Raw genomic sequence first — 23,684 nt, 5'->3', positions numbered from 1 at the left:
GATAAGTTTGTAAATAGTGTACTTTTTAGGATAAAATTGTTTACTCAGAGAATACTGTAACGATCCCGTTACATAACAACTGGCGGAATACACACTGAAGAAGAGACGACAGGATTTTCATGTGGTAATTTTGCAACATCGCTAACTGTAGTTTTCCTTTATTTCAGGTTCACCGCCGAATACGTGTCCCGCTGCGTGCTAGGCGTGCACTCGAAGGCGCTAGCCTCTGTGTTATGCTTGCTGCTGAGAAGGCAGCGTCTGGACCTCGCAGCTGAGGTGGAACAGAAAGAAATTGGTATGATGTTGTTTACTGGGGGTATTTCTTTTTTACACAGAGTGAAAATCATTACTTTATACGGTATTTCAAAAAATCACCTCTTTATAAACGTTAGTTTTTGGATACACAAAAGAGGCGATGCGGCTTCGTGGTTTTGAATTTTTTAATTTATCATAGATGATGTGGTTTTGTCTTCAATTTGAATAATAGTACTATGATTTTAATTGAGGGAAACGGTCCTCTAGGTTGCAGGAATGAATTATGAATATTTGTTGTAGGTGCATCGTGGAGCGTATCCCTGGAGTCGCTGTGCGAGAAGGTCCTCGCCACATCCCCACTAACCGAGCGCGCGACGGTGCTGGCGGCGCGCGTGGCGGCGGCGCGCAGCGCGCAGCACCGCGCGCAGCACGCCACCGCGGCACGCGCGCGCGCCGGCGCCGCGCACCACGCTGCCCGCTCCAGGCTCGCCGCGCACGCGCAGCTACACGCTGAGGTATGTACAGCACCGCGCGCAGCACGCCGCCGCGGCACGCGCGCGCGCCGCCGCCGCGCACCACGCTGCCCGCTCCAGGCTCGCCGCGCACGCGCAGCTACACGCTGAGGTATGTACAGCACCGCGCGCAGCACGCCGCCGCGGCACGCGCGCGCGCCGCCGCCGCGCACCACGCTGCCCGCTCCAGGCTCGCCGCGCACGCGCAGCTACACGCTGAGGTATGTACAGCACCGCGCGCAGCACGCCGCCGCGGCACGCGCGCGCGCCGCCGCCGCGCACCACGCTGCCCGCTCCAGGCTCGCCGCGCACGCGCAGCTACACGCTGAGGTATGTACAGCACCGCGCGCAGCACGCCGCCGCGGCACGCGCGCGCGCCGCCGCCGCGCACCACGCTGCCCGCTCCAGGCTCGCCGCGCACGCGCAGCTACACGCTGAGGTATGTACAGCACCGCGCGCAGCACGCCGCCGCGGCACGCGCGCGCGCCGCCGCCGCGCACCACGCTGCCCGCTCCAGGCTCGCCGCGCACGCGCAGCTACACGCTGAGGTATGTACAGCACCGCGCGCAGCACGCCGCCGCGGCACGCGCGCGCGCCGCCGCCGCGCACCACGCTGCCCGCTCCAGGCTCGCCGCGCACGCGCAGCTACACGCTGAGGTATGTACAGCACCGCGCGCAGCACGCCACCGCGCGCCGCCGCCGCGCACCACGCTGCCCGCTCCAGGCTCGCCGCGCACGCGCAGCTACACGCTGAGGTATGTACAGCACCGCGCGCAGCACGCCACCGCGCGCCGCCGCCGCGCACCACGCTGCCCGCTCCAGGCTCGCCGCGCACGCGCAGCTACACGCTGAGGTATGTACAGCACCGCGCGCAGCACGCCGCCGCGGCACGCGCGCGCGCCGCCGCCGCGCACCACGCTGCCCGATCCAGGCTCGCCGCGCACGCGCAGCTACACGCTGAGGTATGTACAGCACCGCGCGCAGCACGCCACCGCGCGCCGCCGCCGCGCACCACGCTGCCCGCTCCAGGCTCGCCGCGCACGCGCAGCTACACGCTGAGGTATGTACAGCACCGCGCGCAGCACGCCGCCGCGGCACGCGCGCGCGCCGCCGCCGCGCACCACGCTGCCCGCTCCAGGCTCGCCGCGCACGCGCAGCTACACGCTGAGGTATGTACAGCACCGCGCGCAGCACGCCGCCGCGGCACGCGCGCGCGCCGCCGCCGCGCACCACGCTGCCCGCTCCAGGCTCGCCGCGCACGCGCAGCTACACGCTGAGGTATGTACAGCACCGCGCGCAGCACGCCGCCGCGGCACGCGCGCGCGCCGCCGCCGCGCACCACGCTGCCCGCTCCAGGCTCGCCGCGCACGCGCAGCTACACGCTGAGGTATGTACAGCACCGCGCGCAGCACGCCGCCGCGGCACGCGCGCGCGCCGCCGCCGCGCACCACGCTGCCCGCTCCAGGCTCGCCGCGCACGCGCAGCTACACGCTGAGGTATGTACAGCACCGCGCGCAGCACGCCGCCGCGGCACGCGCGCGCGCCGCCGCCGCGCACCACGCTGCCCGCTCCAGGCTCGCCGCGCACGCGCAGCTACACGCTGAGGTATGTACAGCACCGCGCGCAGCACGCCACCGCGCGCCGCCGCCGCGCACCACGCTGCCCGCTCCAGGCTCGCCGCGCACGCGCAGCTACACGCTGAGGTATGTACAGCACCGCGCGCAGCACGCCGCCGCGGCACGCGCGCGCGCCGCCGCCGCGCACCACGCTGCCCGATCCAGGCTCGCCGCGCACGCGCAGCTACACGCTGAGGTATGTACAGCACCGCGCGCAGCACGCCACCGCGCGCCGCCGCCGCGCACCACGCTGCCCGCTCCAGGCTCGCCGCGCACGCGCAGCTACACGCTGAGGTATGTACAGCACCGCGCGCAGCACGCCGCCGCGGCACGCGCGCGCGCCGCCGCCGCGCACCACGCTGCCCGCTCCAGGCTCGCCGCGCACGCGCAGCTACACGCTGAGGTATGTACAGCACCGCGCGCAGCACGCCGCCGCGGCACGCGCGCGCGCCGCCGCCGCGCACCACGCTGCCCGCTCCAGGCTCGCCGCGCACGCGCAGCTACACGCTGAGGTATGTACAGCACCGCGCGCAGCACGCCGCCGCGGCACGCGCGCGCGCCGCCGCCGCGCACCACGCTGCCCGCTCCAGGCTCGCCGCGCACGCGCAGCTACACGCTGAGGTATGTACAGCACCGCGCGCCGCCGCCGCGCACCACGCTGCCCGCTCCAGGCTCGCCGCGCACGCGCAGCTACACGCTGAGGTATGTACAGCACCGCGCGCAGCACGCCGCCGCGGCACGCGCGCGCGCCGCCGCCGCGCACCACGCTGCCCGCTCCAGGCTCGCCGCGCACGCGCAGCTACACGCTGAGGTATGTACAGCACCGCGCGCAGCACGCCACCGCGCGCCGCCGCCGCGCACCACGCTGCCCGCTCCAGGCTCGCCGCGCACGCGCAGCTACACGCTGAGGTATGTACAGCACCGCGCGCAGCACGCCACCGCGCGCCGCCGCCGCGCACCACGCTGCCCGCTCCAGGCTCGCCGCGCACGCGCAGCTACACGCTGAGGTATGTATAGCACCGCGCGCAGCACGCCACCGCGCGCCGCCGCCGCGCACCACGCTGCCCGCTCCAGGCTCGCCGCGCACGCGCAGCTACACGCTGAGGTATGTACAGCACCGCGCGCAGCACGCCACCGCGCGCCGCCGCCGCGCACCACGCTGCCCGCTCCAGGCTCGCCGCGCACGCGCAGCTACACGCTGAGGTATGTACAGCACCGCGCGCAGCACGCCACCGCGCGCCGCCGCCGCGCACCACGCTGCCCGCTCCAGGCTCGCCGCGCACGCGCAGCTACACGCTGAGGTATGTACAGCACCGCGCGCAGCACGCCGCCGCGGCACGCGCGCGCGCCGCCGCCGCGCACCACGCTGCCCGCTCCAGGCTCGCCGCGCACGCGCAGCTACACGCTGAGGTACTTATTTTATTTTATTTTATTGTACACCACAGTAGTCGTACTCATACTGCGGCACGTCGGCCTTTTTTAGTTGGACCGCCAAGCGATCCTGGTATACAATTTTATCTTGCGAGGATAGAAGGCAAAACCGTCTTTGTAGCCCTCATGAAAAAGGTTGAGTATGGATGCCTTGCAGGCGTCTAGAGGGTATCTCCCGAGTCCTAAGGGACAAGGTCGGTACCACATCCTCATTAACGCGCGATGATGCCAGCAGCGCTCGTGGCGGTCGCGCAGCATGCTGCACGCTCCCGACTCGCTGTACACACACAGTAATATGCTGAGATATTATATACCTTACAGGGAAACGTTTGGAGAATACCTCCCGAATCTTTAACTAAAAAGGTCTTAAGCTTAGAATAAATTTAAAATTGGAAAAATTACTGTCTTGTAATTTTTTGTAAGCTTAATAGCATCGTTTGCAGACGTTTCTGCTTGTTAAAAAGTTATTTTTAAGAAGAGACAATCCCTCCAAAGATGAGAACCCAAATATCATTTTGCGACGTAGATCTACAGTATCTAATCTTATTCTGTTGAACGATTATGTTACTGACGCTATGGATAGTGGGTCCCAAGTTGATGTAATTTATACTGATTACAGCAAATGTTTCGATCGCATTGACCACAGCTTACTAATATCAAAGCTGAATAACATCGGAATAAATGGGGATTTACTGCGATGGTTTATATCATATATCGAGAACAGAACCCAGGCTGTTGTCGTGAATAATTATATGTCCGGCTGGGTCACTGTTCCTAGTGGGGTACCGCAAGGGTCATTATTAGGGCCGTTGCTCTTTAATATATTTATTAATGATATTGACAAATGTCTCCTGCATTCCAAGCTTCTTTGTTTCGCTGATGACATGAAAGTTTTCTTAAAGATAGAATCTATTACTGACTCAATATTACTACAGTCTGACCTCGTACGCCTTGATGATTATTGTCAATTATACAGATTGGACTTGAATCCCTCTAAATGTTTTGCAATGACCTTCTCGCGCCAACGTAACTTAGTCGATACTACCTATGCCTTAAAGGGTCAAACCCTGCAGAAAGTATCATGTATGAGAGATTTAGGGGTCATTCACGACTCTAAACTAATTTTTGATAATCACATTAATAACATTATTTGTGGCGCTTATAAAGCCCTAGGTTTCATAATGCGCAATTCTGTTCACTTCACTCAGGCTAAGACGCTTAAGGTGCTATATTGTTCATATGTTAGAAGTAAGTTAGAATATGCCTCTCAGGTCTGGAACCCTTGCTACAATACATATATTGACAGAATTGAACGCATTCAGAAAAAATTCATAAAACACCTTTGCTTTAAATTAAAATATCCCTACAGTTCTTCCAACTATCTTAAAATATGTAAGCACCATCACCTTGTCCCTTTACAAAAACGCCGTGAAATAGCCGATATTACATATCTCCTAAGTATAACCAATGGTGTAATCGATTGCTCTGAGTTGCTAAGTAAACTATGTTTCAAAACCCCCATTCGTTCTAAAAGGTATCATCCCCCAATAGCAATCAGCAATGCATCTTCTAAATACAGACAGAATAGTTTTTTACCACGCGCCAGTCGTAACCTAAATGAGCTATCTAAAGAATTGGATATGGATATATTCAACTGTGGCATTCCTAGCTTGAGACGTAATTTAGTGCAGAAATACTTTGAGTCTTTTGAGTGAGCGTGTTGTCGCCTTCTTGAATACCTATAATTACGTATTTACTATTTATACTTTTACCTTAGACCTCATTATGTTACTAAGTTAATTAGTATTTTGAACTCCCACATTATCCTTATTAAGTATCATTTGTATTCGCTTTGTTCACATATGTGGTTGCAATAGTGCGTAATCTTAGTTTAGTATTATGTCACTACCTGTGAGTTCCTATAATTGGCTTCCTGTATCTACTATATTTTTCTATGTTAATGTCACAGCTGTTGGATCTCCAAATAAATAAAAAAAAAAAAAAAAAAAAAAAAAAAAAAAGTTAAAAATGCCTTTGTGCGTTATAAAAATGTATTCTAATATCAAGAAACAATAATAGTACATTACTGCAGAGGCCGTGAAGTAAGGGATTGCAAGACGAGATTGCGGTAGACGGATAAAACGAGTCTTGCAATCCCTGTTCCGGCCAAGGATTGTATATCGCTTCGCTTTTCTCGAGCAATGTACGAAAATATTATAATTAAAATGACTACTAAGTAAATAAGTAAATTGCCGCCTTTTTTATTATTTAAACTTGACATTTGAAAAAGCTATTCGAGACCTACTCGGCATTCAGCCACGATTGAAAATTATGTAAAAAAAATTAAACGGCTGCTAAAATAAAAACAAAAAATATTTTTAAACATAAACAAAAATATTAAATTATAAACGTCAGTGTTTTAAAAGTAAAACCCATTTACGCTACTTAGTTTTTTTGAATTAGTGACATAATAAAAAATTAGGCAGTTACATCTTTTTTTTTCACAATCTAATTACTCCTGCACGAACAATATAGGCCTTTGTTCTTCAGTACACCTGCATAACAAAAGATCTTTTTCGAGCAAGTGTGATGAACCTATTAATGATGTGTAACATTATAAAATGTTCAGGTGTTGGGGTCTAATCAAGAGGCCCCGGTGCTGGCCCGCCGCGCTAGAGACCTGGCCGCGGCCATGGAACGACTGACAGCCGCCGCTGCCAAGGCACAAGGGCTACTAACGGCGGCCCATCAAAGGTACTATTTATATATAGATAAATTCATTGAATAGTGTGAGGTAAAAACTAATCGTTAAAAAAACTTTATTGAACAATTACTTCTTGCAATAGTATTTTATTTTAAAGTAACTATAGCAAAAGTTTCGTGTAAAAAATATTTTTATGACGCCACCACATATCCGCGAGTTCCGCCAAGAGAGCAACGTTGGCTGTAATTTGGGTTAGTAAATATATCATAGAAAGTTTATAATATGTGTGTAGATAAAATAGTGTATGTAACTGTACATAATTAGGCATTAAAACACTCGTGTGATCCTATTAAGAAACTCACTTGGTTCGTTTCTTAAACCCACACTCGTGTATTTTAAGCCTTTTATTATGTAGCAGTCACATAAACTACTATTATACAATCGTGATATAATAGAGAGATTTTCAGTCGAGTACCGTGTTTAGACAACGAAGCTGAGTTGCCTAAGTAAGGTTCGAGATTGAAAAGCTTGGTTATATCACTATTGTATACAGTACTTTTTCTTATTAATGAAAAGTGGTAAGTATTTCAGTAGACAAAAATGTATTAAAAAGACATAAACGCGCGAAGTCCCCGCTCCGCTCGCCGGACCGTCCCGCTCGCTTAGTGTTTTCTATGGGAGCGCGGCGGCACGTGATCGGTCATTTTTTATAGTTGATTACGTATCCAAATGAATATTACAGTTTGGTTGGGACTTGGGAGCCCATACATGAAAAGTAAGCAATTTTAGTTTGGTTTACGAAATCTTAAATCAACCGTTACAGTCGACGAGTAGAAAAATATAGAAAATGTTTCAGAGTGAAATGGGGCGCCGGCGCCAACCCGGCGCTGCAGTCCCCGCTGTCGGCGCTGGAGGCGGCGTGGGCCGCGCGCTCCGTGCGCGCGCGCCGCCTGGCCGCCGCCGCGCGCGCGCTCGCGCAGCACGCCCGCGCCGCCGCCGCCATGCGCGCGCAGCACGCCAAGACCGCCAAGACTGCGCGCCAGGCGCTCGCCCACTGGGAGAAGGTCAGCTGACAACATTATACTCGTACTCCCGCTCCGCGTCCGCCCGCCGCCGTGAACACCGACCCATACTACAAAGAGTAGGGAAGTAGGTCATCTTCATACAGACGCACCGCGCTCGGGTTGTATGTGTGCGTCGTAGTATCTATGCGTCGCCGCACGCACACTCAAACAAAACCTAAACCCGTTTCTCAGTGCGCCAGTCGGGGCTTTTGTTTGAGTGTTCGTGCGGCGACGCATAGATACCATGGCGCACACATACAAGCCGCGCGCGATGCGTTTGTATGAAGATAACCTACTTCCCCACTCTTTGTACTATGATTGAGCGCGCAGAGACCACCAACACCGCGCCAGGCGTTAGCACACTTGGAAAATAGGAGAATTCTCCAAAACCAATCCATCCATTCTCATTTCGATCCGAAAGCAAACTATACGAATCAATAACTATACCAGACGCACGAACGATATTGAACCTTTCCATCTAATAGCTGCCACACTATGCTCCTCGCGCTACCGCGATGTTTCCCACTCAGAGGGCCTACCGCGAATCACGTTCGACGTATTGCCTCTCTGTCGCATTTATAAATTCGTACGTAAGTGTGAAAGGGAGGCAACACGTCGAACGTGGTTCGCGGTAGGCCCTCAGAGCTTCACGTTTAATGCGCGAGTAGAGCAGGGGCTGGCCTGTAGGCTTACCGCGAACCACGTTCAACGCGTTGCCTCCCTGTCACACTTACGTATGAATTTACAAGTGCTCAGTACTCTTATTGCCAGCACTTTGACAAAAAACCCGACAATTTAGGAAGCGGTGGGCATGACGACGAGCATGACGTGCGGCATGACAAGTATCCACGCTACTTCTCCGCCTAGTTCCCATGCCACTCATCGAGCATATGGCCAGAATATAAGTAGAAATATTGACACACTGAAGCATCAACAGTCATGCTTGTTTACAGCCAATATATGAATAAAAAAAAGAAAAACACATCACTATGAATATTTTCCCCGAAGATAAAGATCACAACAATATATCTGTTGAACCTGTATCTAAATTTCTCTATACACGTACATTAAAATATATATATATATATATATATAAATTAAGTAAAACAGTTGTTTGTATTTTAAAACCAACTATATTTAATTTGTCTACAGGCTTGCACGCTGTCGCAGAAGTACTCCTTGAAAGTAACGGATGCCCAACACGCACTCATGGAAATGCTTCACCCCGAAGGCAACATTGATCAACATTGGGTACGTAATACATTATTATTTAATCATTAGTTTCACATACTTGTTATTTCAATATTGTTATCATATCAGTTCAAAAGTATGCTATTAGATTAATCCGTCCTAAATTCATCGGAAGTAATAGTGAATGTTGATTCAACGTTTGGTAACGAACGAAACATTGCAACTGCGGAAACGTTCGGCAACGCGCATGTAACTCCGCTGGAGTTGCAGGTGTACATAGGCTACGGAGACTGCTTACCATCAGGCAGGCCGTATGCTTGTTTGCCACCGACGTAGTATTAAAAAAAAAAAAAAAACGTTCACCTTATTGTAGCAAAAACGGTACGGGAAGTTCTTCGTTGTGGTCAAAAACAAATTAAAAAAATTCAAACCATTATTGTCATGTTTTAGCGGACGGGAAGTTATTACTGTATTGTTTTTTACCTTTTTAAACATATATATCCATTAAGAAAAACGCAAACAGCCAACTAATATAGCCGCGGGCTGCGTTTACACGACGCAATCAGCATCATTTCAAGCTATAGGATAGAGTCGTGTAAGACCGACCGTCGTGTAGGATCGTGCGAATACTGCTTAATAAAATCAAAGACTATGTAATTTTTTATATTTTTTTAAGGATCTCATATACATCTTATATTGCATAATTATATTGAATGAGTGATTGTATTTGAATGATACTGAATGGCTGAATAGTTGTTCCTTTAGAACTTTAAAAAATATATTAAATAGGGAAATTGTTATTGACGTTTTTGATGTGAAGCCTAAATTTTGATTATTTTACCTGCTTTTATCTAAACATGCCAGTTTGGAGAAAAGCAGGAATATGCCTCGGCGGCAGGAACAGCAATTCGTGGAGTCGTCTTCTTTGTCGGAGTCCGCTTCGCGTCTTCCGACAAAATCGAAACTCGTCCACGAATTGCCATTTCCCGGTCTCAGCAATAATGTACTATTAACCCTTTTCCGGGCATAGTACGATTTATAACCCCACCACTACTTGGAAGATCTTGATATTTCTGCTTGGTTTACATCGTAATTATCAATATCTTTATTTATTTATTTATTTATGTTCAGGAGAACCAACAGCTTTAAACTTACAATAGGACAACAAGATTAATACAGAGAGCCAATTACAGGAACTCACAAGTAATTACAAAGTATATAAAAAAAAAATGCTAACACTGACGCACACACACATGCGTACAAAGTGAGAAAAAAAAAACAAAAACACAATTGAAAATGAAAATACATAGAAGCCATTAAAATAGACCCTAGGTTCGGAAACACTTAGTTCATTAGCGCCCAGAATAATTGAGGTCTCAAAGTTCAAAGGAAAAAAGAACATACAGTAAAATATATCAGATGTTAATGCTGATAAAGCATATTTTAAAGTTCATATCGAGGCGCTAATGCACTAGGTTGATGAATAAAATGCATTTAATCGCCTAATGAAAACTTAATAAAGTAACAAAAACAAAAAAAAAAAAACAGTATACATATAATAATACAGAGAAAGAAAGCTCACATAAAACACCGCTTAACCAGACTATGCCTCACATTAGGAACTTTACAATTGAATATGTCAATATCAAGTTCCTTCGACAACTCATTTAGCTTACGACTCGCGCGAACCAGGAAGCTATTCTGCCTATACTTGGAGGATACAGTTTTTATAGATATTGGGGGATAGTACCTTTTAGAACGGTAGGGAGTATTGAAAGAAAGTTTGCTTAGTAGCTCGGGACAGTCAGTTACGCCACTGGTGATGTTCAGGAGAAAGGTAATGTCAGATATTTCACGTCTTTTTTGTAAGGGGACTAGATGGTGCTTCTTACAAATACTTAAATAGTTGGAGGAACTATAGGGAAATTTCAGTTTAAAACATAAATATTTAATAAATTTTTGCTGAACGCGTTCGATTCGGTCAACGTAAGTATCATAGCAAGGGTTCCAGACTTGCGATGCGTACTCCAGTTTACTCCTCACATAGGCGCAATAAAGTACTTTAAGGGTTTTAGCTTGAGTGAAATATAGAGAATTACGCATTATAAAGCCTAATGCTTTTAGTGCTCCACTAATAATACTATCAACGTGCTTGTCAAATATAAGTTTGGAATCGTGAATAATACCCAAATCCTTCATATATGTTATTTTCTCAAGCGGTTGGCCCTTAATTGTATAAGATTTAGAGATTACGTTACGTTGACGGGAAAATGTAATTGAAAAGCATTTCGAGGGATTAAGTTCCAGCATATTTATTTTACAGTACTCATCAAGACGTACGAGATCAGATTGCAATAACATTGAGTCATGGTCGGATTTTATCTTATTTATGATTTTCATATCGTCAGCAAAGCAAAGAAGTTTAGAGTGACGAAAACACTTACCTATATCATTAATAAACATGTTGAACAATAACGGACCGAGCAGGGACCCTTGGGGGACGCCGCTTGGGACTGTTACCCATCCAGATATATAGTTATTGACCACGACAGCCTGAGACCTGTTATTGATATAAGAGGAAAACCACCTCAGTAGATCCCCATGTATTCCCATGTCATACAATTTAGATATCAATAGCCCATGATCTATCCTATCAAAACACTTGCTATAGTCAGTATATATGACGTCAACCTGGAGGCCACTGTCCATAGCCTCAGTGACATAGTCATTTAGTAAAACAAGATTGGAGACAGTTGATCTTCGTTGCAAGAAACCATGCTGATGATCATTAAAAGAATGTTTAAAAGCATCGTAGACCTGATTAAATACTATTTTTTCCAGTACTTTTGAAAGTATACATAATTTAGATATCGGCCTGTAATTAGTTATTTCTGTTTTCGGACCCTTTTTATGAACAGGGGTTATAAACGCCGACTTCCATATGGAGGGTATTGAGCACTCGGCGAATGAGCGCCGAAAAAGTAAAACAATGGGACACACCAGGCTCTTCGCACAGTTAATTAAGAACTGGGCGGGCAGCTCATCAGGACCTGCTGACTTAGAGGAATCTAATTTTAGTAATATATTAGTGACAGTGTCCGGATTAATTTCAATAATATTTAAACTAGCCGCTGAGTCGTAACTAGGATAGGGTGATTGATTATGGATATTTTGATTTGAGACTGTGAAGGTGGTAGAAAAATAATCGGAGAAAGCATTGCAAATATCTAGACCTGAATTAAATATACTGTCCCCATACTTAAGACTGCTGGGTAGACTCTGAGAGGATGACCGAGACTTCACAAATGACCAAAATTGTTTTGGGTTAGTAGCAATATTTTTTTCCACCCGGTGAATGTACGTAGTAAAGCATGTATCTTCTAATTTGCGTACTCTATCTCTTAGAGTGTTATATGATATTAAATCTGATAAATTCTTATATTTTTTGTATTTTTTGAAATATTTATATTTTTCTTTAATTGATTTCTTTAACGAAAGGGAGTACCATACTGGATAATTATCTTTTTTAACCAGTTTACTGGGTATAAATTTATTCCTAAGTTTCTTAAAAGTTGCGTAAAAGAAATCCAAAGCTTGGTCTAATGTACGGTCAGCAAACTCACTCTCCCAATTAATAGTAGCTAGCTCGTTATTAATAGACTTGTAATCGCCTTTATTGTAAAAATATTTAATCTGGGGGGCTGTATGAAGTGGGATGACAGTAGTAAACTTAATTTGAATAGTCAAGGGCTCATGATACGGGTCGATGGGAACTAAAGGTACCGTACAACCAGTAACACATACAAAGTCATTAGATAATACTAAGTCCAGTAGCTTACCGAACCGGTTAAAAATCCAGTTATATTGATTCAGATTTAGAGTATGAATTTCATCAATTAAACTACATTCATCGTTACCAGCATAAGAAGACGGAACCATCACCGAGTCTCGACTTATCCACTGGATACCGCTCATATTAAAATCACCTATTATTATAAACTTATCATCCGGACAATTAAGCATTAAGTCACTTAGTTTATTTAAGAAATTAGCTAACTGTTGAGAAAATGAATTACCATTATTTTGGTTACACAAGTACAACACGCACAAATGAACTTTTACTAACCTATTACAGTTGTCCTTAAGCGACAGCGTAACCCACAAGTCTTCAGCAGACGACCGGAACGTCGGCTGCGGTGTCACAGATAATTCCCGACGGGTGGCGATGAGCACGCCGCCCCCGCGGCTTTGACCGGTCAAGGCGAAATCCCGGTCCCGCCGCCACACCACGTACCGGTCGTCGAACAATTCGGAGTCTAACACACCATCCACCAGCCACGTCTCCGTTAAAAATATAATGTCAAAAGATGCCATACTAAGATTACGATAAAATGTAAAAGTTTTTGACCGCAACCCCCTAACGTTCTGGTAATAAATACAAAGATGATTATCTATTGATGTACTACCCATTTGAGATTGATTTTATAACTAAAGTTGAGTAAAAATTAAAGTAACTATAATACTGCATCCTCCAATACAATGACAACGGTAAATTACTTATGAATAAAATGCGAAGTACACGCCAGTCAATAATACAGTTATAATAATCCATAAGGTAGGTGTAATAGGTGCGAAAGAATAAATAATTAAACCCAATACTTAACGAATGTGAAAAAAAGAGATAAGCAGTGTTCGGTGAGCGTGGTGTAAACAAAAGGTGGCAATTGCAGTTAGCGATAAGACGGAGCGGCAAACAAAAGACTGCCCAGGCGGGCCGGTCAGCGGTCGTCAAACTTAAGCAAATTCGCTTAATGTTAATATTAAACAATAATAACAAAAGCAAAACTGCAAAGCAGAAGACATAATTAAACGATAAATTGAAAATACACCAATTTATAGCAATTTGTTTAAATCTCGTTCATTATTAATTATATGCACTTTGGAATTGTCGTCCTTCCGAGCATGAATTTTAGAGTATCTGACCCACACGTAGAGGTAGCCTTTCTGTTTTAGTGACGATTTGACAAGTGACAAAAGTTTCTTATTATCGGGTGTCAGGTCGGGTGGTAGGTATTTACGTACACTCTCTGAGTATTTCCCTGGAAGCCAATTTCCTCTGCCGTGAGGGTCTTTTTAAGTCTGACTGCCGCTACTAAATCTTCTTTAATATAACGATTAATAAAGCTCACAATAATCAATTTGTCACTGGAGTTGTGAATAGGAACTCTGGATATGTGGTTGATATCACTCTTGTCCACACTAAAGTTCACAGCGGTGCATATATTCATCATGATTGAGAAAAGATTTTCGTTCTTCTTTAGTGGGACCCCTTTTATTTCAATATTATTAAGACGCATCTGCTGGTTAATAAGTGCACGTTCTTCCTTCATCAGTAGTATCTCTTTGTTTTGCACCTGGATTTTGCCATCAACATCTTCTAGTTTTGGAATTTTACTCTCGACCTCAACCAGACGACCGGAAAACTCATCCAACTTCGCACTGGCAAAGGTACAGGAGTTTTTGACCTCGGCCAATTCAGTTTTAAGGGATCCAACATCTCGAACCAGTCCAGGCAGGCAGGCGAGATGTTCTTCCATGCTTTTCAGTTGCTTCATGATGGTGTCCAGGTCAGTTGTTTTGGCTGGACCAGGTGATGCCTCCTTCCTGTCAGCGGGTTTAGCCCGCGCCGGCACGTTCACCTTCGATGGCAAACTATGGCCCTGTGATGGCTCACTTATATTCGTTGCTTTCCCCTGGGCCGGGGATGCATCTCTTCTGCACTTGAGACATTTCCATGCTGATCTGCGGTCCACTCCAAGCTTTCTATATCCCGCCTCCGTAATTTGAGCACAGCAAAAGCCTATTTCTTCACGACAACTCGCACACTGGGCGCTGTCACTAATAACTTCTTTACAAAAGGCACACTGCATATTTTAAAAAAGTTTGGGAACCACTAGGAAGAATACAAAACAAAATGAGGTATTGAATATCGTGCGCATGTGCGTTCGCGGCGAGTGCGTGCACCGAACTGCTGGGATCTTGCTGGGATCTTCTTTGAATGTGTTTTTATTTTGTCGATCGTGACGAGTCACCGTTCTAATGGCAATTTATTTGATATTGTGTACAGGTGGAGAGCGTAAACTCGCTGCTAGTGGACATGATCTCGTCCCTGAGCCGCGAGGCGGGCTCGCTGGCGCAGCGCGGCGCGGGCTCGGCGGAGCGGCTGGCGGCGCGCGCCGCCGGGCTGGCCGCGCCCGCCGCCGCGCGCGCCGCGCTGGCGCACGACATCTGCCCGCCGCTGCAGGCCCTGCAGCACGTCAACGATGTGAGTACACGAGGACCTCACTCATGGAATCACTGAGTCAGCGACCCATAGCGACGACAGACCATTTTTATTACAAAGATATTTATATAAGAGGCCTATAACTGACCCTTGTGGTATGCCATACATTTTATATCTCTGAATCGATTTGTTCTACTTATTCTAAATAATTTCTTTGTATATGACATTTAAACGTATTGAGTTCCACCGCTTATATGAAACTAAAGAAAGTTTAAAACTGCATGCATATTCTAGATACGAATACGTACTGCATTTGTCAATAAGTGTTTGATGAAATCAAAAGCCTTTAAGAAATCTCAAAATATACGAGGATATTTGTAATTTTGTTATTTCTTTACGAAATAACCTGGGATGGAAATAAAGCTGACATTTTATATGGGAGTCTGTGATATGTGAACGAAATCAAATCGAATGATATGCGAATGAAACGAACGAGTGTGTTCTAAAAAATTTACTATTTGATCATTTAATATATGAGGTCTCGAAGGAATTTTTTAAGTTTGAAGATATGTTTAAATAATTAAATATCTTTACATGATGTGTTTTTTTTAAAATATTTATCGTATTTTTGATTTTCAGGGAATAAACCCAGCTAGCGAAATATTAGCTCGAGAGAAACGAATCACGGAACTTTTGAATATCATAAACGATACAAGTGCAGGACCTGCTGCAGTCACTGCCGCCGCGGCCGAACTGACTGTGCGACTGCCCGCTGTTTACACGGACTTGGCCGAGTAAGTAGTGGCTGTCATTACTCCCTAGTCTATCTTCATTCCAAATAGATCTTGATAACCCATATTCATAAGTACGCCTTGACTAAAAATAGAGAAGTTCATGATGGCGGACGATTTTTTGGCAATAGTTTTGTATAAAGGACTTTCAGTTCTGTAGATTTGGTTTTTAACATGATTCCTCTCAGACTCCACCCCACTCCATCCTACTCTTCCTCCTTTTCCTGCTCCGTCCTCCAGACTTAACATCGTTGTCAATTTAGCTGGAAAAACGTATTATCAAGAATATAGAAATTGGGGATGGCGGTTACTTTTTTCTTCAATTCTGATGGTCAAAATACTTACCGCTTACTAAGCAACGCTTAGATAATATTTTTACCCTGAAGTTGAGATAGCAAACATGGACCTGATTTATATGGAGTTAGTAAGCCATATGGAGCCTTCGTAACATAATGCTGATTGCAGGCTCGGGGCGCGCTGGGCGGCGGAGAGCGGCGCGCGGCGCCTGGGGCGGCAGGCCGCCGTGGGCTCCCGGGGCGGCAACCTCAAGCACGGTCAGTACTAGTACTCTCATACACTACTCAAGGATTTATATCTGCTTGTTTGATGCGCTTTATAGATTTTGCAGTTCGTTCTCTGGTGTATGCTATCTTTGAAAGGCTTTGAAAGCAGTCTGTACTTTCCATGCATTCGGGTGATTGGTTACGCTTTGATAGGTTAAAATTTCATTGTCGGGTTTATGTGGTTAGATTCGTTCTCCCTAAATGGCATCCATTTAAAATAACCTCTATTTACGAAGCGTTAAGGTTGCGATTCGTGTGTCTCGCAGGAGGAGGGGAGCGCAACGCGGTGGGCGCGGGAGTGTGGAAGCGCGTGCGGCTGAAGCTGGAGGCGCGCGACCCCGACCCCGGCCGCGCCGGGCGCCCGCAGGACCAGGTGACTAACACTCATTCATGATTTTTACAGTACATATGGTGCTACTTTACCGCACTAGTTCGAAAATTAGCATATTACGTTACTGTGTCGAACATTTAAAGGGCCATATGTACTGTAAAACGTTGTACGATACATGTGCGAATAGGTAATTCGCATTTCCTATTTTACGCACCTGTATAGTAATGTACTATTGTACTATATGAAAAGATTTTTTACAGTACATATGGTGCTACTTTACTGCACTAATGCGAAAATTTGCATATTACGTTACTGTGTCGAACATTTAAAGGGCCATAAGTACTGTAAAACTTTGTACGATACGTGTGCGAATAGGTAATTCGCAACTCGTGTTGATTTAAAACACTCCCTTCGGTCGTGTTTTAATTTGTCGCCACTCGTTTCGAATTTCCTATTTTTCGCACTTGTATCGTAATGTTCTATTGCGGGAGATATTTTAATTTAATACCACATAGAGTTTATAAGAAATCGTGTCGGAATTTATGTATTCGGGATATAAATATAATATTATTTTAGTTGACTCTTAAAAAGTATACTAATTAATATTATATTATATTTATAATTATTAATAGTGATATAATCAAGCTTTTCAATCTCGTATTTTACTTAGACTACACAGCAAGCTTCGTGGTCTAATTGTATAATATTATTATTTATTTATTTATTATTTATTTGGAGATCCAACAGCTGTTACATTAACATAGAAAAATATAGTAGATACAGGAAGCCAATTATAGGAACTCACTGGTGGTGACATAATACTAAACTAAGATGACGCACTATTGCAACCACATATGTGAACAAAGCGAATACAAATGATACTTAATAAGGATAATATTATTAAGGATATTATTATTATAGTTTGTCAAAGGGCTATCTCATTTCAAACATAGACAGAGGGAGTCACACTATCTTTGTCTTACACTAGTACTAGCATCCAAAAGAAAAGGATGAGTATAGTTTTTTTGTTCTTATTTACTGACAAATTGGTTTGACCAACTATATTTTATACATTCGTGATATAATGGAGAGTAAGGGAGATACGAGATTGAAAAGCTTGATTATATCATTAATTCATTATGGTGTACAAAACTTTTTCAACGAGTTTTTTTTTTCAACAAAAATAATACTTTAACCCTTTTCCAGGCATAGTACGATTAATCGACCACATACGCGCCATTAGAATTTCAACTTTAGCATTCCGTTTTAAGGTTCAAATTAGATTACACTTTCAAGAAATGTTACTTGTCTTCAAATAAATCATCAAAGCTGGATTAATTGGAATATATTTGGATTTTTTGGGAAAACCTTGTAGATTGGTGCGGCCTGGAAAAGGGTTTAAACTAATAAAACCATATAGGTAAACAAACGAAAAGTATACAGCTATGATATATTAAATAGCTGTATAATTTTGGTTTGTTTGTTTGGCGAACAGCCGCGATACCTACATACTCGTTCGCGCCCCGGCCGCCCGGGCCCGGCGGGGCGGTCAGCGACACCTTCTCGTAACTCATGAGGCCCTGGTACTTTCTCCGCACTAAATTAAATTTTTAGACAGTTTTTTATCGGTTATGGCCACCGTGGCCTATGGAGACTAACAAGCAAAGGTACGCGGTTTTCGTAGTCTATGGATGTTGCTATAGTAATGCTATGTTGTTTATGACTTATGAAGCAATTGTTTCTACCATACAACCTAAAATAAATAATTAATTTGAGCTATAGTTTTGTTTCATCCTCTTGACCACGGCGAGCTGTGATTGGTCAATTTCATTATAGTTGACTATTTCACTTATGACTATTTCACTTGTTGCGCTCGTAATAGTATTTTATGCAACAGTTGTATAAGAAGGGTCAAAAGGCGAGTGGCGTGAGTTACAATGTGAGCTGGAGCCGAAGGCGTAGGCGAACATTGTAAAGGAATACGCCACGAGCATTTTTTGACCTACTTATACAACGTTGGATACAATACTTATCCTACGAGTCAACAAAAATAAGTCTTAATTTTGTAAGTTGGCAGCAATGCACTTAGTTTAAAACTGTATTCGTTTTGATTTTGTTAGGTTGGTAACCATTAATCGCAGTAACGTTATAGCGATTAAAAGCACAAGTTCTGTTATGAGGAATAGACAATATAGACTTTTCTTGAAACCTTTTATGTATGTTCTTATATTCGTGTTAATGAATGCATAAATGACAGATAACAGTAGAGGAGTAGGAAAACGTCTTTGTATTACCAAGTTTGAGGTAACAGTCTGACACTCACCCAAGCGCTTCTTCGACTAAATACTACTCGGACGTCGTGCGCAAACTACTACGCTTTTTACTGTGCTTTTAAAATACTTACCCATCATAAAAAATGTAATGTTCACAGGTGGACTACATAATATCGGAAGCGACTAACGCAGAGAACTTGTGCCTGATGTACGAAGGCTGGATGGCGTGGGTCTGAACAGAGACTCCCCCGGGGCTCCGCACCCCCCCTCCCGCCACCCCCCCGGCGGCCGCGCCTGCGCCCCGCGGCCCGTGCGCCGCCCGCCGGAGATGAGTACTACAGTACTGGGACGTAACCAACTAAATACCTCAACGCGTCTCTGACGCCTCGAGGTCGACTTTGCTCGGAGATTGGCTCGCCAGCGAGCTGACCCCCCTCTAGTGGGGGGGACTTGTCTATGTTTTTTTTTTCGGGTTTTACTAGAGGTGTCGTCGGGCAATGATGATATCGCCCCGATCGTCCCATCAGGCATCTTCGGGATTCGAATTCAACAGTCGGGCGATTTGCTGAGCCTTCGCAACGGACCTGTTGGTAATTTTAGACTTAAGAAGGCCGATCAACTTGAAAACGGTATTAAAAGGAAATTATGCTTCAAAGAGCTAACCATTTAACGGGAATGCCGCACTTTGCATGCGGCAGTCGTCCGAACAACTAGGCGACAATTATTGACAGAAATGTCACTTTATCCGGTAGATGTTTTAAATTCGCGATTATTTTTATGCTCTCTAACCAGCTTGGGTTACGTCTATCTATTGCGACGTCAATATGCGTCTTCGTGACGATTATACACGTCGATAGCACAAAGCTGACAGGCCGAGAGCTATATTTAGATTTATTACATGCTTAATATATGTCGTATTACTGTAAGAATCCGCCGACTAATAGTCATGCTTTGAACGCTTTTGAATAAAATGAAATATATAAAAAATATACAAAAAAAACTTCATCATAACATATTTAGTACGACAATTCGTTGACCTTATACCTCTCGCATAGAATGTTGGTCCCTATGACAGCTCATTTTTATATAGAGTAACTGTCACGCAAATTGTAGACTATTTTTGAAAGTGAATTTATTTAGAAATGTAACATTTAAGTAATAAAAATACAGTAAAAAAAGTTATTTATGTTTTTTATAGTTAACACATTCACCGCTGAGCTACGGTTCTAGTGCTACGTCGTAGCCGATAACGTGAGTTTCCCGGAATGTAGCGGAAATGCCTCGTGGCGTAACGACAACGTGTCGTGATTAGCGCTGAATGGGTTGAACCCAACCAAATGCGACTGAAGGAACTGTCATAGGCATCATTCAACGCAAGAGAATTGACATTAAAAATATATAACTTTGCGCTTACACGGGCAATTGTAGACAACATTTACGAGATGAGATAATTTCATAGAAAACCTAATGTTTTATTGAGGGACAATGGGTGAATGGGTGAACTTTCACACCATTTATATCAGCAACTTTGAATAATATGTACTATCTGTTGCCCACGACTTTGGCCGCGTGGATTTATTTCCCGAAACACACTTTCAACCCCCTTTGAATCCTATTAGGGGATCAAAAAAAAAAAAAGCTTTAATTACGTATCTCGTATTTTATGAAAATTTCTTATTAAATTAAAATTGCTCCAACATTCTCCAAATTCATTCATTACTTTAGTTAAGAATTTTATTCATTATAAAAATTGCCCGTGTAAACTTGGATTTACAAATCAACTGACATTTCATACATTTTGAATAAACACATTTTCATCAACCAAGTTTAAAGCACTAATATTTACACATTAAAAGGATTATTGAACCACACAATTCATAACGTACCTAGGTATCTGTTTGGCAAACAGTTAATGGTGTTGCATGACTACGTACTCTTAAACTTGACTAACTTTTAACTTTTTTTTTTACTGAAATTTGAAACTTAAGTAATGAATACCTACCATATTTTCGTCATATGTGTGTAATTTTTTTTTATTAGGTCATAGCCACTCGTGTTGGTACCCACAGGTAATTAGACTAATTAGATACACTGACATGTTACAGATATTGGTCGACCTTTTCTGGTAGCAAAAAAAAAAACAAATAATTCAATAGAAATATTGCTTAACAAATTGTTCCTCATGGAAGCGCAAAAGTAGTTTAAAAAAAAAAACAAAATGTGTTGACAAGTCTGAAAAGATGAAAAATCCTCTCGAACATAGTTGAATTTACAATCCATCTATTTTGCAATTTGACAGTCTTGATAATATGACTCAAATAACTTTTAGTAACATGCTTAGTAGTTCATGTAACGTTTCAATACATTCAAAAGCGTTCTTGAGAACTCATTTTCTGTAGTACTTTTCATCACCATCACTTTAGTTTAGATCCGATGAAAATAATAAAAAACATAAAAAAAGTTATTTTTTTTTTATTAAATCTTGTGTGGCTTTGTTAGTGTGAATGCGTAGTACTAGTTACTCTAAAATACGGAGACAAAAATTACCCGTACATTTCACGCCGTTGATGTAAAAATTACCTAATTTAACATTAAGGAAGTTTTTAATACTAACGCTATAAATTGAGATTGGTAAGCTTAATCTATTGACCCAAAATTAATGCTTGTTACGTAAAATACCTATAACTGTTAAAAATCATAAATATATATTTTTCAATAAACTAACAATCTACTGTTTAGTTGAGTCTCAGGAAGATAAAAGACAATTAAGACGTTCTGTATTGATTATTTGCAAGTATCAATATCGGGTAACTAAATAGGTCGACAAATAAATGATAATAAAATATTTATTACGAAAATACTAATTGGAACCATACTCTATGCAGCGTGACGTCATTTTTCCGTCAACGGCATGAAATGTCCCGTAATTACATCACCAAATTAACTCTGAGGAAGACCATTTTTTAACAGTAACAAATCAAGTTCATACTAACACATAAAAAAATGTCTTCATGTTTGGCTTCAGAATCATTGACCTTTTCGTTCATTTCAAAATAATTATGTACCTCATTTTTATTCTAATTGGTAAAAAAAATTTAAATTTACAGAAAATGAGTTCTATATTCATCATATTACCCGCATTATTTGTAGTGTCATGTGTGCCTGGCGAGAGACTGGTGTAATGTTAATGTTCATTCTTCATATGTATCCTAAGGGTGGTTGGGCAGTGGAGCATTTTGTGACAAAATAATGTAGTAAGATCTGTGTTACATGTATGTATGTAGACTAAATGTTATATTGATGTCTACAAAATTATGTGTCATATCAGATAATTCATTTGCCTGAATAGATAAATCATTATTGTTATATGTAAAAGGTGTTTTAGATACAAGAATTCTTAATAAATAAATGTCGACATTTTTATTACATACTGACAAAAATAAATGGCATGAAATCGATGTTTTAAAATAAAGTCTGTATCTAAATCTATAAACACAAACAGATCTGTGAGAAAGTCAAGAAAATCTGCTGTAAAATATATTTGTTCTACACTATAATAACCACAGCCATGTATCTCCAAATTTCTCAAACTATTGCGCTAAACAGACCAAAATTTCCGTTTTCAAATTTCAAAAATGTACCGTCATATTTTTTTACTATTTGTTCAGCTTTATTTATGTATTTTTTTTACACTCGCATATCTTAAAAATGGAATCGTTTATCATATCCGTGTTTTACCCATTATAGATCGTGTCGTTCACGAAGACGCGTACTGTCATGTTATTAAAGGTTAGATTTGACAAATCTACGCGTCATTGTGAATGACACGAACCTAACCTTACCTGTTTATTTAATTTTACCTTAGACTTATGGTCGGTTGCACCAAACCGTCTGTCACCGTTAAAGCGTTCACAAAATTTTATTATATGGGAAGTTTCATACCTCACTGCTGCCTGACGTTGATGATTTCGCTAAGTTTGGTTGGTGCAACTGGCCCTTAGAGCATAAAGATATGTCAAATTATTCATACAAATAGCGATGCACAAAGTAGCTAATTAGACTCGATAGTAAAATTACTTCAGATTGTACAAGCAGGGGATGCAAGAATAACTTGTACACCTGTAATTATTCTAATTGAAGTTCGCAAGAATAAATCTTACGATCGTGGTATTTAGCAAAATTAAGCCTATTCGGTCTAGGTATGTAGGTGTGGCAGCAAAACCTTGTTTCTTTCAGTATAACGAATAGTCAGAATAAGATTTATTATCGATGTGAATTTGTCATATATGTAGAATCCAGAAATTTTCAAATTATTTTGTACAACCTCTTTAGACTTGGAATGCCTCCACTGCTGTATGTTTGTTTACTTCAATATTAATAAATGGTGTATGTCAAATTGTTTTGTTTTATTTTATCTGTCCGCCTATCCTCCCAAATACGGAAGGTGGAGGTAAGGAAATAAATCTCCATGTACCAAAAAGTGTCATCAAAAAACCTTAAATAGGTAGCGCTACAATACATAGAATACTTGACCAAAAAAAAGCAAATCATAGACAGCGCACTTCACTCCGTCAATAACGCCTAGGTTCTTAGCTACTCTTGCGCTACTCTGGAGAGATTTGGAACTATTATTTATAGCTGACAGCTGGACACTTTTGCAACAGTTCCAC

General features: G+C 43.6%; 1 protein-coding gene across 1 annotated transcript in view; it reads left to right on the top strand.

Annotated features, from left to right (window-relative positions):
* The window catches only part of LOC133523341 (serine/threonine-protein kinase SMG1), a gene marked incomplete at its 5' end in the record, with an annotated part of 251,943 nt that extends 228,533 nt beyond the window's left edge, over nucleotides 1-23,410 (top strand). The window contains 10 exons of the mRNA XM_061858863.1: nucleotides 168-295; nucleotides 556-770; nucleotides 6,444-6,568; nucleotides 7,375-7,582; nucleotides 8,735-8,833; nucleotides 14,901-15,098; nucleotides 15,696-15,850; nucleotides 16,313-16,401; nucleotides 16,677-16,783; nucleotides 19,173-23,410. Coding sequence (XP_061714847.1) covers nucleotides 168-295; nucleotides 556-770; nucleotides 6,444-6,568; nucleotides 7,375-7,582; nucleotides 8,735-8,833; nucleotides 14,901-15,098; nucleotides 15,696-15,850; nucleotides 16,313-16,401; nucleotides 16,677-16,783; nucleotides 19,173-19,250 — 1,402 coding nt within the window. The remainder of the gene's footprint in view (nucleotides 1-167; nucleotides 296-555; nucleotides 771-6,443; nucleotides 6,569-7,374; nucleotides 7,583-8,734; nucleotides 8,834-14,900; nucleotides 15,099-15,695; nucleotides 15,851-16,312; nucleotides 16,402-16,676; nucleotides 16,784-19,172) is intronic.
* Nucleotides 23,411-23,684: the final 274 nt, after the last annotated feature.

Source organism: Cydia pomonella, chromosome 12 (genome assembly GCF_033807575.1).
Source record: "Cydia pomonella isolate Wapato2018A chromosome 12, ilCydPomo1, whole genome shotgun sequence".
NCBI classification, from domain to species: Eukaryota; Metazoa; Arthropoda; class Insecta; order Lepidoptera; family Tortricidae; genus Cydia; species Cydia pomonella.
This window is presented reverse-complemented; position numbering and strand designations above follow the sequence as displayed.